Source organism: Saimiri boliviensis, chromosome 8, assembly GCF_048565385.1.
Source record: "Saimiri boliviensis isolate mSaiBol1 chromosome 8, mSaiBol1.pri, whole genome shotgun sequence".
Lineage (NCBI taxonomy): Eukaryota > Metazoa > Chordata > Mammalia > Primates > Cebidae > Saimiri > Saimiri boliviensis.
The window spans coordinates 123,606,398-123,627,886 of record NC_133456.1 but is presented as its reverse complement, the minus strand read 5'-3'; the positions used below and the strand labels follow the sequence as shown (position 1 = coordinate 123,627,886).

At 35.9% G+C, this 21,489-nt stretch overlaps 1 protein-coding gene across 23 annotated transcripts in view; it reads right to left on the bottom strand.

Annotated features, from left to right (window-relative positions):
* Window positions 1–21,489, bottom strand: part of ZEB1 (zinc finger E-box binding homeobox 1) — a 197,153-nt gene that overhangs the window by 52,258 nt on the left and 123,406 nt on the right. For 20 of the 23 annotated variants that reach the window (XM_074405237.1, XM_039478647.2, XM_039478648.2 and 17 more), the window contains one exon: window positions 13,025–13,225. Coding sequence is in view for 6 of the 23 variants with exons in the window: in XM_039478647.2 (XP_039334581.1) it covers window positions 13,025–13,225 (201 nt within the window). In the remaining 17 variants the exon portion in view is untranslated. The other 3 variants (XM_074405232.1, XM_074405235.1, XM_074405238.1) reach the window with 3 other exon arrangements.

Here is a 21,489-nt window from a genome sequence, read left to right as displayed (position 1 = left end):
TTTTTTTCCTGTTCTGTAGGTTGTCTACTTACTTTGTTCTTTTGCTGTGAAGAAGCTTTTTGGTTTAAGTCCCAATTGTGTATTTTTGTTCTTGTTATATTTTCTTTTGGGGTCTTAGTCATAAATTTGTTGCCTATGCCAATGTCCAGAATAGTTTTTCCCTATGTTTTCTTTCAGGATTTTAGTAGTTTCACATCTTACATTTAAGGATCTTTAATCCAACTTGAGTTATTTTTGTATATGATGAGACACAGAGGTCCAGTTTCATTCTTCTGAATGTGATTAGCCAATTTCCCAGTACCACTTACTGAACAGGATGTCCTTTTTATTTTTGTTGAATTTGTTGAAAATCAGTTGGTTGCAGGTATGTCACTTTATTTATAGGTTCTCTATTTTATTCCACTGATCTGTGTGTCCATCTTTATACCAGTATCATGCTGTTCAGCCTTGTAGTATAATTTGAAGTCAGGTAATGTGATGTGTCTGGCTTTGTTCTTTTTGCTTAAGATTGCTTTGGCTATTTGGGCTCTTTTTTTTCTTTTTTTTTTTTTTTTTGGTCCATATGAACTTCAGGATTCTTTTTTCTAAATCTGTGAAGAATGACATTGGTAAATCAGGGACTGCTTTGAATCCGTAGATCGCTTTAGGAAGTATGGTCATTTTTAACAATACTGAGTCTTCCAATTCATAAGCATGAGATGTTTTTGCATTTGTGTTATCTTCCTATAGAGATCTTTTACCTCTTTGGTTCAATGTATTCCTAGTTATTTTACTTTTGTGTGTGACTATTGAAAAGTGGGATGGAGTTCACTGATTTGGTTCTCAGATTCAGTATTGGTATACAGAAATGCTACTTGTTTTTGCACATTCGTTCTGTGTCCTAAAACTTTACTCAAGTTGTTATCAAGTCTATGAGTCTTTAGGATTTTCTAGGTATGGGGACATATCATTGTGAACAGATAATTTGATTTCCTCTTTTCCAATTTGGATGCCTCTTGTTTCTTTCTCTTACCTGACTGCTCTGTCTAGGACTTCCAGTACTATGTTGAATAGGAGTAGTGCGAGTAGGCATTCTTGTCTTGTCTTGTTCCAGTTCTTAGGGTAAATGCTTTCAACCTTTCCTTATTCAATATGATACAGGCTGAGAGTTTGTCATATACAATTCTTATTATTTTTAGGTATGTTCTTTCAATGCCTAGTTTTTGAGGGTGTTTTTTTTTTTAACATAAAGGGACACTGAATTTTATCAAAAGCCTTTTCCATGTCTATTGAGATTATCATATGGTTTTTGTTTTTAATTCTGCATATGTGGTAAATCACTTTTATTGACTTGAAATGCTGAACCATCTTTGCATCCCTGGAATAAAATATACTTGATTGTGATAAATTTTGTTTTTGATGTGCTGAAGAATCTGGTTTGCTATTATTTTGTTGAAAATTTTTACATTTATATTAATCAGGGAGATAATCAGTATCACACAATGAGTTAGGGAGGTATTCCTCCCTACTCTTTTTTGGAATAGTTTCTGTTAAGACTGGTACCAGCTCTCCTTTGCAGATCTGGTAAAACTGTCCTGTAAATCTCTCTGGTCCTGGGCTTTTTTGTTGTTGTTGGAAGATTTTTTATGATTGATTCAATTTCATTATTCATAATTGGTCTGTTCAGGATTTCTGTTTCTTCCTGATTCAATCTTGGGAGGTTGTGTGTTCCAGGAATTTATCTATTTCTTCTAGGTTATCTAGTTTGTGCACACAGAGATGCTCATGCAATCCCTGGAGCTTTTGTATTTCTGTTGTATCAGCAATACTGACATTTTTATAATTTCTGATTGTGCTTATTTGAATTTTCTTTTTTCTTCACTAAACTACCTAATGGTCTATCAATTTTGTTTATCCATTCAAAGAACCAACTCTTCATCATGTTAATCCTTTTAATCATTTTTTTGGTCTCAATCTCACTTACTTTTGCTCTTTGTTTTTTCTTGTCTTCTGCTAGCCTTTTTACTTTGAGTCTATGGTTGGTCTTTTGTCATTAGGTGGGTCTCCCGTAGGCAGCAGAAGGTTGAGTCCTGCTTCTTTTATCCAATTTGCTAGTGTTTATCTTTTAAATGGAGTATTTAAGCTATTTATGTTCAAGATTAATATTAGTATGTGTAGTTTTGTTCTCATCATAGTTTTGTTATCTAGTTGCCTTTGAGTCTCAAAATTATGTAATTGCTTTATTGGATCTTTGAGGTTTCAACATACCTGTGTTTTTATGATGATGAGTATCCTTTCATTGCCTTGTTTAGACCTCCTTTGAGCATATCTTGTAAGATGGTGTAATAATGGTGATGAATTCTATGTGTGCTTATCTGAGAAAGACTATTTCTCCTTCATTTTTGAAGCTGTTTGTCAAGACAGAAAATTCTTCACTGACATTTTTTCAAGGTGGCTAAAAATAGGCCTCTAATTTCTTCTGTCTTACAAGGTTTCTGCTTAGAAGTCCACCATTTGGCTGATGAGCTTCCTTCACAGGTGATCTGACACTTGTCTCTAGTTGCCTTTAAGACTTTTCTTTCATACTGACCTTGGATAGCCTAATGACTATATGCCTTGGTCATGTTAATCTTGTACAGTATTTTTCAGGTGCTCTCTAAATTTCCTGTATCTTGATGTCTACATCTCTAGAAGATTGGGAGATTTTCCAACATTATTCCCTCAAATATTTTTCTAAGCTTTTTACTTTTTCCTCTTCTCTATCAAGAATGAAAGTCATAGGTTTGGTAGCTTTACATTATCCCATATTTCTTGATGGCTTTGTTCATTTTTAAAAATTCTTTTTTCTTTGTCTGACTGGGTTAATTTCAAGCTCTGAAATCTTTGTTCTGGTTGATCTAGTCTATTGTTAACGCTTTCAACAGTGTTTTGACATTCCTTCAACAAATTTATCATTTTTGGATGTTTCATTTTGTTTTTTAAAAAGTATACCTATGTTGGCTTTCATCTCTTAGATTGTTTATCTAGTTGCTTTGTTTTGGTTTTCAACTTTCTCTTGTATCTCATCGAGCATCTTTACAGTCTGCATCTTAAATTCTTTATCTGTCATTTCAAAGTTTTCATTTTCATTAGGATTCACTGCTAGAGAGCTAATGTGGTCCTTCTGGAGTGTCACAACATTCTATTTCTTCATGGTGCTGGAGTTCTTGTGCTGGTTCCTTCTCATGTATAGAAGCTGTCACTCTTATTTTTGGATTTATCTTCATTTGGGTGGGATTATTTTTCTTTGCCCCTTGAGGGTGTGACTCTTGCATATGTTGGGTTGTGTCCTTTGGCTTTGCGTCTATGTGCTTTTAGGGGGCCAAGGCTCTGTTTAAATTCCTTGGTTATAGATAGCCTTAGTGTAGTAGTTTACTGAAATGTTAATTGTTTGTAGTTTGTAGCTGTGTTGTGCTGTATGTGTGGTAAGGCTCACTGTCTCCTATACAGATGCAGAGTTGAAGGTTTTTGAGGGGGGCAGCTTATCTCATTCCTTAGTGCTGTGTACTTGTCAGCAGGATTTACATTGGCTTGTTCAGTTCACCTTAGAGGCCAGAAGGTGATGCCTGCAGGTAAGAGCTTTCTGAGTGCTGTACAATGATGGCAGCAGTTGTTGTGACAGGGCCATGCAGTTTGACCTCCTGGCCAGTAGGTAGTGCTGGCAGGTGAGTGGCAGTTGCAGTGATGATAGTGGGATTTTTAATTGGTCTTTGTTAACAGGAAAGTACAAGGGTGTCCCTGGTGATGGGTGGGGTATGTGGAACTCTCAGTGTTCCCATCCCATGCTCTGTCCCCAAGGCTGGCTAGAGAGGGCAAAGCTGGGTGGGGCTGGATCAGCTAAGCCTGTGATCAGGGTCTCTGAGACAGATGTGACCTCAGGAGGGGTGTAGGGGTAGTTCTCAGGCAGCTGTAACAATACTCTAGGGAGGCATGGAGGCAACTCTCCTGTACCATAAGTACTGGTTCAGGGTAAGAGGTCTGCCTGTGGGTTTTCATCCCAGCAGACGGCCATGGGGCCCACCCAGCCTCTACATCCCTGACTGGTGGGTCTCCCTCCAGTGTCCACCCCACCAGGTGGTCCAAATGGTTATGGTAATCCCAAACCACCTGTGCCCAGACTGCCATGCCACCCTAGGCATTCCAGAATGCAAGACTCCCTGCAGTAGAAACCATGGCTATGAGGCCTCGCCCTTCCTCGTCTGGTCTCATGAAGGGAGGGGTGTCCAGCTTCTATACCACTTGAAAACCCCTCATCACATTCTTCTCTGTGTTCTGACAGTGGGGTTTCTCCCCTGCTTGAGATCAGGCCACAGATCTCATACTCATGTTCCTGGGTGGTGTGCTTCAATCCTGGCAAACTGGGACCAGGCCAGTGGATTTGTCCTCTGGCTCCTTAGGGTCAAGCACTGGCAGTGATGGGAGAAATGAACTGTTCCCAGGCAACCAACAAACCACTCAGGTGGGGCAATGGAGGCCCCACTGTGGGTCCTACTCTACAGCAATGGCCAGGGAGGCAGGCTTAGGAGGGACTGGCAGGCATTGGAGTATGTGGTTCAGATTCACCTCAGTCCTGCAGGAATGGTGGTGGATCCTGAATTGAGCATGTGAGTGTGCATGGGCCCCACTCTCTCCTGGCCTGGCAGACAGCAGATGTAGCTCAGAGCAGGATGCAGGGCACTGGAGGGTGGGCACCTAGAGTCATGTTTTGCTGCAGTTGCCTGGCATGCTGAAGCCTTTTGGGCTTCTTGTGGCTTCAAGCAGTGCCTCTGTATGGTCTCTAGGCAGCTTCTACCAGTTCAAAGGTCTTCAGGGGTTGTGTGAACTCCTTCAGCTGGAATTTCAGAGGTTGACAGAGGAAATGTGGTGTCTCTGGGTTTCCTCACTCACACCTTCCTTGGGTCCATTCTGGTCCCAAGGTTCCTATCAATACTGAGCCAGCAGTGTGGCTTCCTACGTCTTCAATCATGGTGTCTGTCATGGCCTATATATTAAATTTCAGTGTTTTCTCTCAAAAGATCTATTCAAAGTGTGAAGGTTTACTCAGTATTTTGGTTTCTCTCTGTGGAAGAGATGCATCCCAGATGCATCTATCTGAGTATCTTTACTCCCTCCTCCCTCTTCTCCTTTTTTATTTATTATTCTATTTGGATATTCCCTCTTTTTTTTTTTAATTCTAGCTAAATGTTTGTTGATTTTATCTTCTCAAAAACGAACTCAGTTTTGTCGATCTTTTGTACTGTTTTTCTACTCTTTATTTCATTTACTTGTGCTCTAATCTCTATTATTTCCTTCCTTCCTTCTAATTTTGGGCTTACTTTGTTCTTTGAGGTACAGTATTAAGTTGTTTATTTAAGATCATCCTTTATTCTTAATGTAGGCATTTATTGCTGTAAAATTCTCTCTTAGAACTGCTTTTGCTGCATTCCATGTATTTTGGTATGTTATGTCTCCATTTTTGTTTGTTTCAAGATATTGTTTTACTTCCCCTTTGATTTCTTCTTTGACTTTTAATTGTTCAGGAGTGTGTTGCTTAATTTCCATATATCTCTGAATTTTCCAGTTTTCCTCTTGTTACTGATTTCTGGTTTCATGCCACTGTTGACAGAAAAGATACTTGATATAATTTTAATATTAAATTTGTTAAAACTTATTTTGTGGCCTAATGAATGATCTGTCCTGGAGAATGTTACATGTTTGAGTGAGAAGAAAGAATGTGTGTATTCTGCTACTGTTAAATGAAATGTTGTGTGTACGTCTATCAGGTCCATTTTGTCTAGTGTTGTTCAAATCTACTGTTCCTTTATTTTCTGTCTAGATGATTTATCCATTATTGAAAGCACTGAAGACCTGGTATAATTACCGTTCTGCTATCTATTTCTTCCTTCAGTTTATGTTAATATTTTCATGCTCCAAAATTGGTGGCAAATATATTTAGAATTGTATAATCTTGATAAATTGACCTCTTTATTATTATATAATGATCTTCATTGCCTCTTCTGACAATTTTTTTACTTCAAATGTATTTTGCCTGGTCTAAGTATGGCCACCACTGCTCACTTTTAGTTCTACTTTCATGGAACGTATTTTTCCAACCTTTCACTTTTATTTTATACATGTCTTTAAAGGTAAAGTAAGTCTCATGTAGGCAGTTTATAGTTGGGTCAGTTTTAAAAAATGCATTTAAAGCCTAAGCAACATAGCAAGATCCCATCTTTCCATAAAAGTTTCTCTTCTTCTTCTTCTTTTTTAATTAGCCACATGTGGTGGCATATGCCTATACTCCTAGCTGCCTCAGGAGGCTAAAGTTAGAAGACTGCTTGAGCCCACAAAGTTGAAGTTACAGTGGGCTGTGATTGCATTACTGCATTCTACTCTGGGTGACAGAGGGTATTATGTACCTCTGTATTAAAAATATGCATAGTAAGTATGTATTTTGATTACTGAGTTTAATCCATTTGCATTTAAAGTCATTATTCATAAGTAAGAACTACTGTGATTTTACTGTTTTCTGAAAGGTTTTAAGTGCCTTTGTTTCTTCTGCTGCTTCTGTATTGGCATGGTTTGATTTCTTTATCTTTTGTGTATCTACAGTTTTTTCTTTTAATTATCCAAGAGGCTTACAAAAACCATTTTATAGCCATAACAATCTATTTAAAATTGATAAGAACTTAATATCCGTCACATATAAAAACTACACTTTTACCTCTCCCCTCCCACATTCTATGTTAACTGGTATAATTTACATACTTTTATATTGTATATCCACTAAAAAATCATTGTAGCTATATTTTAATACCTTGTGTTTTTAACTTTTATATTAGAGTTGTACAAGTGATTTACACAACATCATTATAGTATCACAGCATTCTGAATTTATTTATTTTTTTATCTGTCCCCTAAGGCATTTATCCTTTGAGTTACAAACAATCCAATTATACTCTTTAAGTTATTTTAAAATGTAAAATTAAGTTATTATTGACTATAGTCATCCTATTGTGCTATCAAATATTAGGTCTTATTCATTGTAACTATATAGAATAGTAATTTTTTTTTTTTTTTGAGACAGAGTCCCACTCTGTTGCCCCAGGCTGGAGTGCAGTGGCACGGTCTTGGCTCACTACAACCTCCAACTCCCAGGTTCAAATGGTTCTCTTGCTTCAGCCTCCCAAGCAGCTGGGATTACAGGTGGCTGCCACCATGCCTGGCTAATTTTTTTTGTATTTTTAGTAGGGTTTCACCACATTGGCCAGGCTGGTCTTGAACTCCTTTCCTCAGGTGATCCTACTGCCTTGGCCTCCCAAAGTGCTGGGATTACAGGCATGAGCCACCATGCCTGGCCTAGAACAGTATTAATATATAGCCTTGAATTTCTTGACTTTTATTCTTTCGTATGTTTTCATGTTGCTAATTAGTGTTCTTTTGTTTCAACATGAAAAACTGCCTTCAGTTTTTCTTAGGAAACAGGTTTAACAGTGACAAAATCCCTCAGCTTTTGTTTTTGGGAAAGTATTTCTTCTTCATTTCTGAAGTATATCTTTGCTTGGTATAGTATGCTTGGTCAGCAGTGTTTTTCTTTCAGAACTTCGAATATATCATCCCACTGTCTCCTTGCTTGACAGGGTTTCTGCAAATAAATTTGCTTATAGTTTTATGGAGCTTGCAACTTTTCCTGCTTTCAAAATTGTCTGTGACGTTTCATAATTTGATTGTAATAGCCTTGGTGAAGACTTTTTTATGTTCAATCTATTGGAGTTCTTTGATCTTTATAGATCTCAATGTTCATTTCCCTCTTCAGATTTTGAATTTCTTGTCATTATTTCTTAAACAAGCTTTCTAACCCTTTCTTTGCTTCCTCTGAGGTTCCTAAAATGTGTATAATGGTTCACTTGATGATGTCCTGTAAGTACTATAGGCTTTCTTCACTCATTTTCATTCTTTTTGTTCCTCTGAGTGGATAACTTCAAATGATCTGTCTTCAAATTAACTGATTCTTCTGCTTGACAAGGGTGCTACTGAAGCTCTCTATTGAAATTTTCAGTTTAGACATTATATTCCTCACTCTAGAATTTTTTTAATGGTTTCTGTCTCTGTTGAAATTATAGTTTTCTTTATTATTTTTCTGATTTCATTTAGTTGTATGAGTTCTCTTATATCTCACAAATTTATTTAAGATGATTATTTTGAATTCCTTGTTCAATAATTTATATATCTTCATTTCTTTGGGGTCAGCAACTAGAGATTTATTTTCTTCCTTTGATGGTGCTGTATTTCCTTGATTCTTCATTCGTTAATTGCTTTCATTTCTACCTTTGCATTTAAAAAAGCAGTCACCTCCTCCAGTCTTTACTGACTGGCTTTGGGAAAGACTGTTTTAGTCCGGAACTGCTGCTACAGCAAAATACCAGAGGTTGAGTAATTTAAAAAGAAATTTCTCTCTCACAGATGTGGGAGCTGGGAAGTCTACGATCAGGACACTGGCTGGTTCAGTGTCTGGTAAAGGCCTGATCTCCTCCTAAAGGCCCTACCCTTTTTCATACTGTTGCATTAGGGATTAAGTTTCAACAGGAATTTTAGAAGGGACACAAATATTCAAACCATAGCAAAGACTTCTACCAGTGGGCTCACTTAGAGATTCTGAAGGTCTCTCAGACCTTTTCTATGGATTTATCAGCTCCAATCTTGTTTCCTTTAGGGGGCTTATCTTAGGACTTCACGCTCTCTTGATTCCACAAAGCCAGGCCTGATTCTGAGAGTCTCCCGTTTATTTTCTCTAGCAAAGTATCCTGAAATGTTTCAAGGTTGTGGGACTTCTGCCAAATCAGTAGATTTGAGCAGCTGCTAAGATCCATTTCTGCTGCTTAGATCCATGTGTTGCCTGAAGAATGTCACGTAGGACATACAAAGGGACATGCAGAGCATCATGCCTATTGAACACAGGGTACTAGAGGAAAACATCAGCTAGTTGGAGATGTCTGCAGGTGAACTGTTGTGCAGGATTCATAGTTTGGTTTCAGTGGAATCCTCAATCCAGTGAGTAGGATTTGCAGCTAGCTGTTGACAAATGCATGCTGGTTGTCATACATTCCTTCCTCTTCTCTCCTCCTAGCTATAGACAGTTGAATCAGCATTCTGATTCCTTCAGTTTTCTGGGTAGGACAAGACAGAGGTGAGCCTCCTAGGTGCTATCTCACAAGGTTGAGGAAGCCAGGTGCTCACTTGCTCTTGCTTTCCCTCGTGGGAGAATTGCTGGCCAATGGGCCTCTCTCAGCACTGAGCTATGCTGCTTTGGAGGACGGATAATGCAGGTTAAGTAAAATTGCTCTTTGTACCCTCTTCAATATGTCCATTCCTGATGTACTTTTTGCTACACCAGGGTACTGGAACCTATCAGCAGGACTCTGCGGTGGGGCTGGGGGGGGATCCCACAAATGTATTCTGTTCTGTGAGTGATTGCCAAAATTGGTGTTTATGTGGGGGAATGAGGGCTGAAAACCTCTTCTGCTAAGTTGTTCACATCATTCTCCTATTTATCCCTTTTGAGATTTGTTGGGCTTTTTCAATCTGTAGTATGGTGTTTTTCACTGATTATAAATAAAAACCCCAGCCATTATTTCGTCAACTAAGGCTGCTGCCCTATTATCTTTTCTCCTGGCGTAAGGTATCTTAGACCTTCATGTATCTTAACCTGCTTTTCATATTTTTTCTATGTGTCTCTCTGACTTGCATTTAGTGTAATTTTTCTGTCTTCCAAATCATTAATTTTTCTTTAACCTTGTTTAATTTGCTGTTAAATGTATCCTCTGAATTTCAGATTCCTACTATTAAATTTTTTATTTTTAGCTCTATTACTCTTTTTTTTTTTTTTTTTTTGAGACGGAGTTTCACTCATTACCCAGGCTGGAGTGCAATGGCGCAATCTCGGCTCACCGCGACCTCCGCCTCCTGGGTTCAAGCAATTCTCCTGCCTCAGCCTCCTGAGTAGCTGGGATTACAGGCACGTGCCACCAGGCCCAGCTAATTTTTTGTATTTTTAGTAGAGACGGGGTTTCACCATGTTGACCAGGATGGTCTTGATCTCTCGACCTCGTGATCCACCCGCCTCAGTCTCCCAAAGTGCTGGGATTACAGGCCTTGAGCCACCGCGCCTGGCCAGCTCTATTACTCTTAAAACACATTGGTTATATTTTATGATATCATAACAGGTAATTTCGAGTTCATCTGATTTTTCTTTGAATAAGATAGCAGTCATTTTATAATCTGTATCATATAACTCTAGTAATTAGCCTTTATGGGTCAGTTTCTGCTTCCTTTTATTTCTGGTAATTCTCACACATGTTTGTATCTTCTTGCTAAATTATTTGGGAGAGTTCTATGGTACTAGAAGAAGATATATTCCTCCAAAAGACTTGTATTTACTTCTGCCTGGTGCCAATAGATCTTTGTAGCAGTTCCACTTTAAACTCAAATATGGCTTTAGGTTTTCAGTCTACACAGTAATGTAAATTGGATTTCAAATCAGTATTAGGCAGCTTGTGGTTACTACTTCTCAGAAACAATCCTCCATTCCCTGAATACCTAACCAGGGAAACTTTGCTTGCTGACTCTCAGGGATGGTAGAGATGGTAAATAGTTTGCTTTTATTTCGTCGGTATAGTCAAGACATAACCCATACTGGGGGAAGATCTGCTATTAAACTATATTTGGTGGTCTCAGGCTTTGTTTCCTCTTGGAAGCCTGAAAATCACCTTACATTTCCCTGATTAGGCAAATATATTCAGGGCCCGAGTGTCTTCTATGATCTCTGTTTACTTCTATGGGTTCCTTTATTCACTCAGATTTTGACAAGCTAATGTCTTACTTAGCTCCTTAGAACTGTTAAGCAGCTTTTTATTTTTGTTTTTTAATCTAGCATCATTAGTTGTTTTCAGTAAAAAGGCTTAGTCCAAACAATCGAACCCAACATATTCTCAGAAGCAGAACCTCTTCACTGATTTTTCACCTTTCTTTCTCCCTTCATCTATGTATTCTTCTTACTGCCCCTTTTCCCAGACAGATCATTTCCTTCTTGATTCTATTATTAACACTCTGGATCAACTACATAATTCAGGCCACAGACAAGAAATACACAAGAAACCCTTGCTCCAAAAATGTTGGGAGTTTAGTATTAACAAGTTAATAGCTCTACCATTAACGAGCTGTCATAAGTGAGCAAGTCAACTTCTCTGGGTCCTATTTTCTAGAAACCTGGGACTGTATCTAGAAACAGGCCTTCTCAATTCTTATATATTCTATCTCCTATATGTCTTTCAAATATCTCCCTTCTATTCCTATCCCATGGCAACTACTTCAACTAAAAAACCCTTAACACTGCCTGATTATTATAGCCTCCTTATTGAAGACACCTCAGGTTCTTCCCTCTAAAATTCTTTTTCCATACTGTACCAGATTTATTTATAAATTACATTAATTATGTAATTTTAATTTAATTTAATGATCTTCTCATAGCTTCCATGATAAGGTTCAAATTCTTTGACACAGCAAATTAGTTCATATTTTTTTCTCTTGTTTACGTCTCTGATCTCATTTTCTGTGAACACTTTGCTCAAGCCTCTGTGGCTTCGTATGTATTGCCTCTTTTGCCTGAAGCACCTTACATTGACTCAACTTTGCCTAATTAACCTCCGTAAGTCCTTAAGAACTCTGTTTTAAGACCAACTCTGCTTCACTCAGAACTCTTTTAGGACTTTTTCCTTCTCTAATGTGGATGTTCCTCCTCAATGCTGCCACATAATATATACCTACATAAAACTATAATATATTTATGACTTATTTATCTCTCTTCTCCATTAAGCCATATAAACCCCGTTCATGCAGGGACAGTTGCAACCCATTCCTACAGAAGTTGCTAAACAGACAAATGAATAACAATATGAAATGAGAGGATTGATTATATTATTTCAAAAGTCCCTTGTTAACCATTAGATTTATCATATTGTAGAAATCTTAACTTCTTCCAATCTGTGCCTATTATCTGAGTCTTTATCTACACTTCCACATTTCATCATCCAGATATTCTGACCTGCATGCCTGACCCACTTTCCCGGATTTTATAGCCTTAGTTTTGATATCTTGTCTAGATGACTTCTTTGAACTTGAACTCTTGCTGGGAAACTTCTCCTTTGACTGGTCTTGAATTTGAGCTCTTGCATGCACCTGTTTGCCTTTTCTGATGCCCTTGTTCCTGACCCCCAACCTTTCTAATTAATAATATGCCACTTCCATATTCTATTTTTATATCACTGGTGCTTAACCTAGCAAGAGAGGCTAAATAATTTAATTAATTTATTAGGAAAAGTAGAAAGAAGAAATTTTAGATCTACAATAAAAGACTAAGTCCAAGTCCAATTTCTCCATTTGACAGATGAGGGAAAAGGTTAAACTTTCAGTGTTTGCTCACTAAAAATGCAGCAAGTAGAGGGTCTCCTTACTTTTGCTGCTCCTTCAACTCAGCCATGCTTTGAGTTAAGTAAAAATTTAAAGCAAGTGAAAAAACTACCTTACTTAAAAGGATTCTGATGTGTGTATAGAGAAGCTTACAAACACTAAAAATATCTCCCTAATTTATCTGTGTTTGGGAATTTTGCACATTGAATTATAATTTCACTATACCAATATAATATTTATTGATTTCTAAATGGAGTATTCATTTGGGGTTAAAATAGGAAATTAAAGGTAGGTTCAATTATATCAACAATATTTGGAATGCTTGATCCTGGTTAGTAAATTCTACTAAATTTCAGCATATTATATTCATTGTAAATATGGTCAAAATAACTTTCTTATTCTGCTTCATAATCTACTTTTTAGTAAGTAGGACACCAAATATTTACTGATAGCCAAATTTACTATTGATTTCAAACTTTTCATCCAATTTATCTTTTCAATTAATATATACGTTAAAAACTAATCACAAGAATACAATATTACCCCCCAAAATTAGACTTACTGTCATCCTCCCAGCAGTTCTTAGCATTCCCTTCTCTTTCGATGCTTCTCCCTGGTAACACTGTCTGGTCTGTTGGCAGGTCATCCTCTGGTACACCTTCACAATCAGCTGCATCTGTAACACTTTCTTCTTCCACAATATGGAGTTTGTCTTCATCATCTGAATCTGAATTTGTTTCTACCACAGTATTATAATTTGTAACTGTAATGCAAACAAGAAACAAGTAATCAAAACCAACTAGTATAAAAATCAATTTTTAAATCTCAGAAAAATAAAAGTAAAAAAGATACTTAAAACATTGTAATTCAATGTTTTCTTTTAAATAATATGTAAACAACTAATTTATTTGACAACACATATACAGAACGCTTACTATATATTACATAACCAATAGGACAAATAATAGTAGCTACCCTTATTGACCACTTATTATATGTAGACGTGCTTTATAAATACTAACCCATTACATTCTTTCAACAATTTTATAACAACCTTATGAAATAGAGTTCTACTACTTACTACTTATATCCTTGTTTTATAGGTATGAAAATCAAGGCAGAGAGAGGATAACTTTTCCAGGATCACAGCTAGGAAGTGGCAGAGCCAGGATTTGAACACCAACCATCTTGATTCCACATTTTGTGCTCTTCAACTCTATATTAAACCTCCCCTCCAATGATAATGAGCCTACAGTACACAATATTGCTTATATACAATTAGGGCTTTGAAGCCTTAAAGGACTGCCAACTTAAGAGGCCATCTTTCCTAATAAAATAGCATCACATCATCAAGTTTACCACAAGTTTTTTTAAGTTGTCAATAGGCCCATGCATTATATTATTTCTCCCATACTGACTTTAGAAAGAATCAACCAATTTTGTCAATTTCTATGTAATTAAGTTTGTCATTCCAAAAAACTATTATTTGAAAGTTTTCAAATGAGCACCTTTTTCTATAATTTGTAATGAATTTCAGCAAAATATAAAATCATTCTCAATGAGTTCCATGAGTATAAGCTGAGAATAAAATTCTCTAAAAATAAATAATCTAGTATAATCAATGTTTACCTTTAGAGCTCTTGTAATAATCACTCTAATAGGATAACTATTTAGTACTTCATTGGGTATGGTCACTAGAATACCTCTTTTTAATTACTTGCAGGGTGATTCTTATTTGCTAAGAAGAGATTCAGAAGAAGGGAGAAAAAGAAGCTTTACTTTTTTTGGATAACTAAGCAGTAATTACTATCAGTTATTCTTCCCATTGCTTCCTCAAATTTTCCAACCATGCTTGAAAAATAACCAAATGCTTAAATAATATGTATATATAACCCTCTCCCCAAATACACACATGCACACACACATACTCGCCTGAGAACATGTAGGAAGAAAAACAATTGAAAGTATGGGTAGATATTTAAAGGTGAAAACAAATAACCCAAACTCAACACTGCTTTTATAGACCTTAGAAAGACTCATCGTCCAAAAGAATACCAGAGGTCACCGCTGTGCTCACATATTAGGATTTCATCAATATCTTGTGTCAGAAGAAAAATGTCAAGTTTTGTTATGGCATTAATATTTTGGTATGCATATGCTTTTCCAGATCTTTTCCCAAGAGTAAATGTTTTTCTCTTATTTTATTACAAAAGTAATCTATGTAAAATCAGTCAATGCAAAACATGCAAAGTAAGTAAAAGCCCTATTTTTCCTTCCTCAATCCACTCTATAAAGGTAAAAATAATAGCAAATTTTATTATTTCAATGCACTAAGTAGGCATGATATGAATCATTTTATATACCTTTTTCTTATTTAGTTGTAACACAAACCTCATCTTATATACACTTATAAATGTAAGACACATGTAAGGTCAGCATCATTTATATACAAATGTATGTGTGAGTGTGTGTGTATATATATATATATATATACACACACACTCACACATAATTCAAAACATACATGATCACATCATACTGCCTTGCCACTTATATTTTGCCGCTTTATGTCTTTGAAGCCTTTCTACATCAGTACACACAGTCCCTGACTAATGATGGCTTGATTTACAGTTTTGACTTTATGATGGTGCAACACCATTCCGTTTTTCACCTTGGTACGGTATTCAACAAATGACATGAGATATTCAACATTGTATTAAAACACAGGCTTCATGTTAGATGACATGCGGAACTGTAAGTATTCCAGGCACATTTAAGGCAAGCTAAGCTTAGCTATGATGTTCGATAGGTTGAGTACATTAAATCCATTTTCGATTTAACAGTATTTTTGGCTTACAATGAATTTATCAGGACGTAACACCATCATAAGTCGAGGGGCCATCTGGATATATAAAGCTTTCTTCTCTCCCTCTGGATGGCTACACAGCATTCTATTGCAGAGAATGCTCTATACTTTAAACTATGAACTATTGATAAAATTTTGCCTGTGTTAGGCACTAGCAACAATGTCATGATAAATTTTCTTGTAGATATGTATTAATTTTGGCTATTCCTTAAATACACTTATCAGATAGATCAGTAGAGGTGAAATTGTTGAGTCAAAGGGAAGACTTACGAAGTAGAGACTGTTAAACTGCCTTCCAGAATAGTCTTATGTTTCCACAAATATTACCTGAAAAGGTCGATTCAACATATGAATATAATAAAGAAAAAAGTTCCTTTAATATACTAATGGGAAAATATGTGTCACGACAGGAACAGCTACACTATGAGCAGCCACACTATGAGCAGAGTGAAGTATGTGTATGGGTAAGGGGAATGATTCTAAAGCGCTGGTTCACAGCTGACTGTAAGAGTTTTCTGAGTACAGGAGTTTTCTGAGGGGCCTTTAACTCATAGTAAGAGGCAAATACACACACACACACACACACACACACACACACACACACACACGGAATGGAGATGCTTACTGACAAATGATGCACAGTGCTATTAACTTTCATTTTTACTTTCCAGACTTACTAGTTAAAGTAATATTAAGTTGGCATTTATATACAACAAGCTAAAATTAGAACATGGTAAGTATTTGCTGAATATTAATCAATTCTATACTCCACTAAGACCTGGCTATATTATGTAAAGTCTTATTCACTGCAAAGCTCTCATTATGCTTGCAGTGAAACTGCATGCCTAGATAGCTGACATTCCTGCTATTTTGCAAAGGGAGGCTTCCAGACATCTTTGGTATCTTGAGTTGGCCATGGATTTATGTTGGTGCCATTCTTACCTTTTAATAATGTAATATGGCAGTTTAGCATTATCATTAATTTTGTTAGCTGTAGGTTCTTTGGTTGACCTTGGATTGCACATTTAACATATTTATATCTAGAGTATTTTGGGCTTGAGAATTTTCCCCAAATTAGGCTTTAAGACATATATGTGTTCTGGTTCAAATACTTGCTTGCATGCTTCATATTTTTTACTAAGTTATTTTTAACCAGAGATACTGGATGCTCAAAGTGCTCTTAAAGACTGCCTATCACTTTCTGGGACTCTAGCAAAACTCCTTCCCATCCCTTATATAAGCTGCCATTGTGATATGGAAGATTATGCTATGCATGCAAAACACAGAGATTGCATATATTTTATAACTATCTTGTGAATTTTCCCAGAGCATGTTTGATATGTGCCATAAGATAGGGAAAATCCAAAAAATCAATGTATTTTATCTGCTGAGATGGGAAAAAAAGACCAATAACTATTTTCCAATATTTTTTACTACCTTTTGGTTCTGTCACTTAGCTGAGAGGAAAAACAAACAAACAAAACAGTAAAAACTGCTGATATTGGCCAGGCGCAGTGGCTCATGCCTGTAATCCCAGCACTTTGGGAGGCTAGGTGGGTGAATCAAGAGGTTAAGAGATTGAGACCATCCTGGCCAACATGGTGAAACCCTGTCTCTACTAAAAAGATGAAAAATTAGATGGGTGTGGTGGCACATGCCTGTAATCCCAGCTACTTGGGAGGCTGAGCCAGGAGAATCGCTTGGACCCAGGAGGTGGAGGTTGTGGTGAGCCGAGAATGTGCCATTGCACTCCAGCCTGGGCAACAAGAGCGAAACTCCATCTCAAACAAAAACGAAAACAAAAACAAAAACAAAAACCCCTGCTGATATTAATCACTGAAATTGAAATAATAGTCAAGCTTACTTGTATTTTTGAATCTATCATTTTGTTTGTGGATCTACAAAGTTTATTTTAAAAATCGCCCACCACCAATACAGAGTAATGCAGGCCCTTGATAAATTCTATTAGCCAATGAGGGCTTCAGTTATCTAAATGTTCTGTCCAATTATCTCTATACCTCTGTACTGTTTAGCCTTTGGCTGAAAATATGATATAGTTTATCTGAAGATAACAATCACAGGTGATCATCACGTCTTGATTCTGATTTTAATTAAAATATCAAGAAAGCAAGAATGAAGAAAATATAGTAAATGCAGTTTTAAAAATCTTTAAACATGACAAGATAGACAATATGAATTTAAATTTCAATAGAATATTGTAACATTTTCAATACATTGCTATTGTCATCAGAATGTAGTTAAAGACGTGTTGACTTCTTGATGATTGCTGGTATTATCTGCTAATATTTAGTGCCAGACACAACAGTACCCACTGCAATACAGCGGCTGTGAAGATCAAACAACTTTTAAATGTAGTGTGCTTAGATCAGTGTCTGGTACACAGCAAGGACTATACTAGTGGTTTTCTGTTCCTACTACTATGATCTTAGTAAATTGTTATAGAAGCTCCTAAGATGTAGGTATTATTATATCTCCATCTGATAGGCAAAGAAAAATGGAGAACCTAAGTAACGTGTTTGAGGTTATGTAGCTACTAAGTTGAAGAGTCACAGCCAGGTTGGCTGGATTCCACAGCCTACACATTGTATTATATGCAAAGCGTCCTCACTGAAAATTGTCATACTGATGACAAATATTCTTAAATTTTTGTGTCTATACCTTTTTTGGGGTGCTGAAATTCCATACTTAACAAATTACCACTGCTGATATTTTCAAATGACTAAACAGTTTTAACCATTAGAATCTCATAATCTAATGAACAGTATATTACAGGGTTGAACAGTATATTACAGGGTAATATCTTCATTATAGCCAATAAACCATTAAAAGAACTTTCACATATTATTTTTAGCACTTGATTGCATGGAGCACTGTATCAATAATAGTAATTAAAGTCTCACATAAATGTTTCTTAATGTACAATAACAAGAAAGAATTAGATAACTTATATGAATATGGTTCCAAAACAAACCAATACATTCTCAACTTTTTATTCATTGTAATGAAAGCAAGATCACCTAAATGCTTTATAAATAAAGAATCTCACTATAATCATTTATTGTTTGGAATAGCAGGATAGGCCCATGTAGAGGAAAGAAACTTAGGGAAGTAGGGAAGGAGGAGGGAAAAGATTAACTTTGAGATCTTCAATTCTTGTCAGATGATAACTGTGACATGTGTTGATTAAAGCCACAGGCTAAGGCCACATTTTTACCTATTTTTGTTTGTGCAAATGCTTTTCTTTCCAGGACGCTCTTCTTACGTTATGCCATTAATAGGTGCTTAACTACATCCCACTCATTCCCATCAAGCCCGTAAGCACACACTCATCTGCATGTTAGAAAAGAAAGAGAAAATCTCTTTTAGAAAAAAAGACTGATCCTTAAAAACTAACAGATTGCTTTTAACAAACTGGTTCATATATCAAATTAGCATACTGTCATAATTTAAGAAACACCTAGAAAAACACATACACTCTTGAGTTGTGTTCTACAGAGCCAACAGATTATACTCATATTAAGTAGAATATTTTACCTGTTAGCACAATGCTGAGAACACTACAAATTTAGGCATGAATGCTGAGAAATATGAAGATACAGGTGGAGACACTGACCAAGTATTTCCATTGTTCTTTAACATTGATTGGGACTAAAATAACACAACACCCACACACACACACACTCGCGCTCTCTCTCTCTCTCTCTCTCTCTCTCTCTCTCTCTCTCTCTGTCTCTCTCTCTCTCTCTCGCGCGCGCGCTCTCTCTATCCTGCATACGGTCTCTGGCATACTACCTTTCACATAGTAGGTACAGTAGGTATAGAATTATTTGCTGAATTGAATATGGGACCACACTTCTTACTTTTCTCAATGAAGAAACAAGTCAATATGCTTAAGTGTTAGCAATAATTCAGGAAAATGAAAACCAGACTGCAGTCATAATCAGACCAGGCAAACAGGCACACAAAATGTAAAGGAGAGTTCATATGATAATTCAAAGGATCAGAAAAAACTTCTGCATATAATGTTACTCCAGGAAAGAGGAGCTTAAGTTATCTATAAATACTAAGCATGTACTGTAAATTTTTGTTATTCTGGCTTTTGATCGAACTGATAATATTAGCTTACTATCTATATGTATTTTACTGTATAATGAAGGATATAATGTAATATACAAATTTAATGTTATATAATGTACAATGTATATATTATCTAATTTTAAATACTCTTAAAAATAGGTATCATAATGGTTTTAGAGTGCCCCAAGTACCATGAACATGTGAGATTTTACTAATTCTAATGATTCAGTAAGTTTTGGGTGAAGTTTTAAAATCCTTCTCTAGGTAAAATCTTCATAAACACTTTTTTATTTTCAAAATACATTTTAAAACATAACTCCAGGATTTCCAACTTTCTGGAATCCCCTCCCACATGGTGGGAGCTCCCTCCCGGATTTCCCCTCTGGAATCCCTTATACACTCTTCGTGGAAGCTTTTCTCTTCTCCTTTCCTTCTCTTTTCTCTACCTAAATAAAATCACCTCTCTGCAAAAAACCAAAAAAAACAAAGAAAAAACCCATAACTCCAATAAAAGTCAATTATTCTAAACTTTACTCCTGCAAAAGGGTTGGTGGTTTTTAATATCTTCAGATACATACTATTAATAGAATGAAAACTGATAGGCAAATTCAGGGAAAGGTTTTTCATTGCTCACAGAATCCTAGTTCTTATTTTCTCCTGTCTCTCATTACATAAAAGTTACTAAGGATTCATAGTTGTTCCTCTCTCAGTTCTTGTTCTGGCCTCTCTCCCTCCACAGATCCCGTATCTCTCTGCCCTCAATAAGAGCCATCCTCCCAAATTACCTTCCCCTTTTCTTGCCACATCTAAACTCCCATCCACTCAATGAGCTAATTTCAGTCAGTGTACAACTCACAGATGAAACAGTGAAAAAGCAAGTCCTCAGGAGATTAAATTAAATTCAATCCCAAGAAAAGATGATTCCTTTGTGTGTTGAAAAAAGCATTTGGATTAAAATAATTCACACTAAATTACATATAACTAATATTTCCTTCGTTAAGTAAAGTCTGCATTTATAAAAGGATGCTTTTTAATTCATAGAAACTGTTTCTTATTGGAAGATAGGTAGTATGACAAAATCTAAGGAAAGTGTAAAGACAAAATCAAAAATAAAAATGCAGAAAGTACTGAGTCAAAAAATAGAGGAGCCATGTAATTGATATATCTGTCCAAAAGCCCAAACTTTAAAGATTAAAAAAAAAAAAGATAAATAGCCACCCCACTTAATCCTAGAGAAAAACTAAGCAGCATGAAGGTTCAATATCAAAATGCAAATGGAGTTAAATTAACTACAACTATGAAGAAATTTAGGAAAATTGCATTATAAATATTTTATACAAACCTAAAAAAATAAATTTGAAAACCTAGATGAAAGCCTTTCTAGGAAAATGTAAATGATCATCACTGTATTATACAACTTGGAAAATTATTTATGAGACATAGGCAGACACATCATAGAATAAATTTAGGAAGATACTAGTTAACTACCCCAAACTGCCAGATAATTTCTCAGGTAAATTTCTTATCTTTAAAGGACGGTTAATTTTGTAACTTTTTAAGGAGAGAGGAAAATGAAAAGTCTAAATTCTAGGAAGTCAACATCATAGTTAACTAAAATCTGAGAAAGAATACACATGCATGTGCGCACACATGCAGGCATGGACACACATACACACGGGCACACACATATACTCACCCACACACACTCAGTCCTAAATAAAATATGCAACAGTCCTAAATAAAATATTAAATTAAAAGAACGAAGCAAAAATTACTTAACATTAGAAAATACATGAGCATTTACCATATTCATATTAACATAAAAAGGAGAACCAATGACATCTGTAGATGCAGAAAGGCATTTGAAAAAAATTCACCATTCCCTTACTGATACTTTTGCATGAAAGCAAAACTGAAGTTAGTGTCATAATAAATTATTATGAATCAGAGGCATTTATAAGATAAAGATGCTTAGTTTCATTATTAGTTAACAATGTTTTAAAAGCATAAACCAATTTTTAAAAATAAAATAAAAAGTATAAATATTAGAAAGGAGAAGCAAA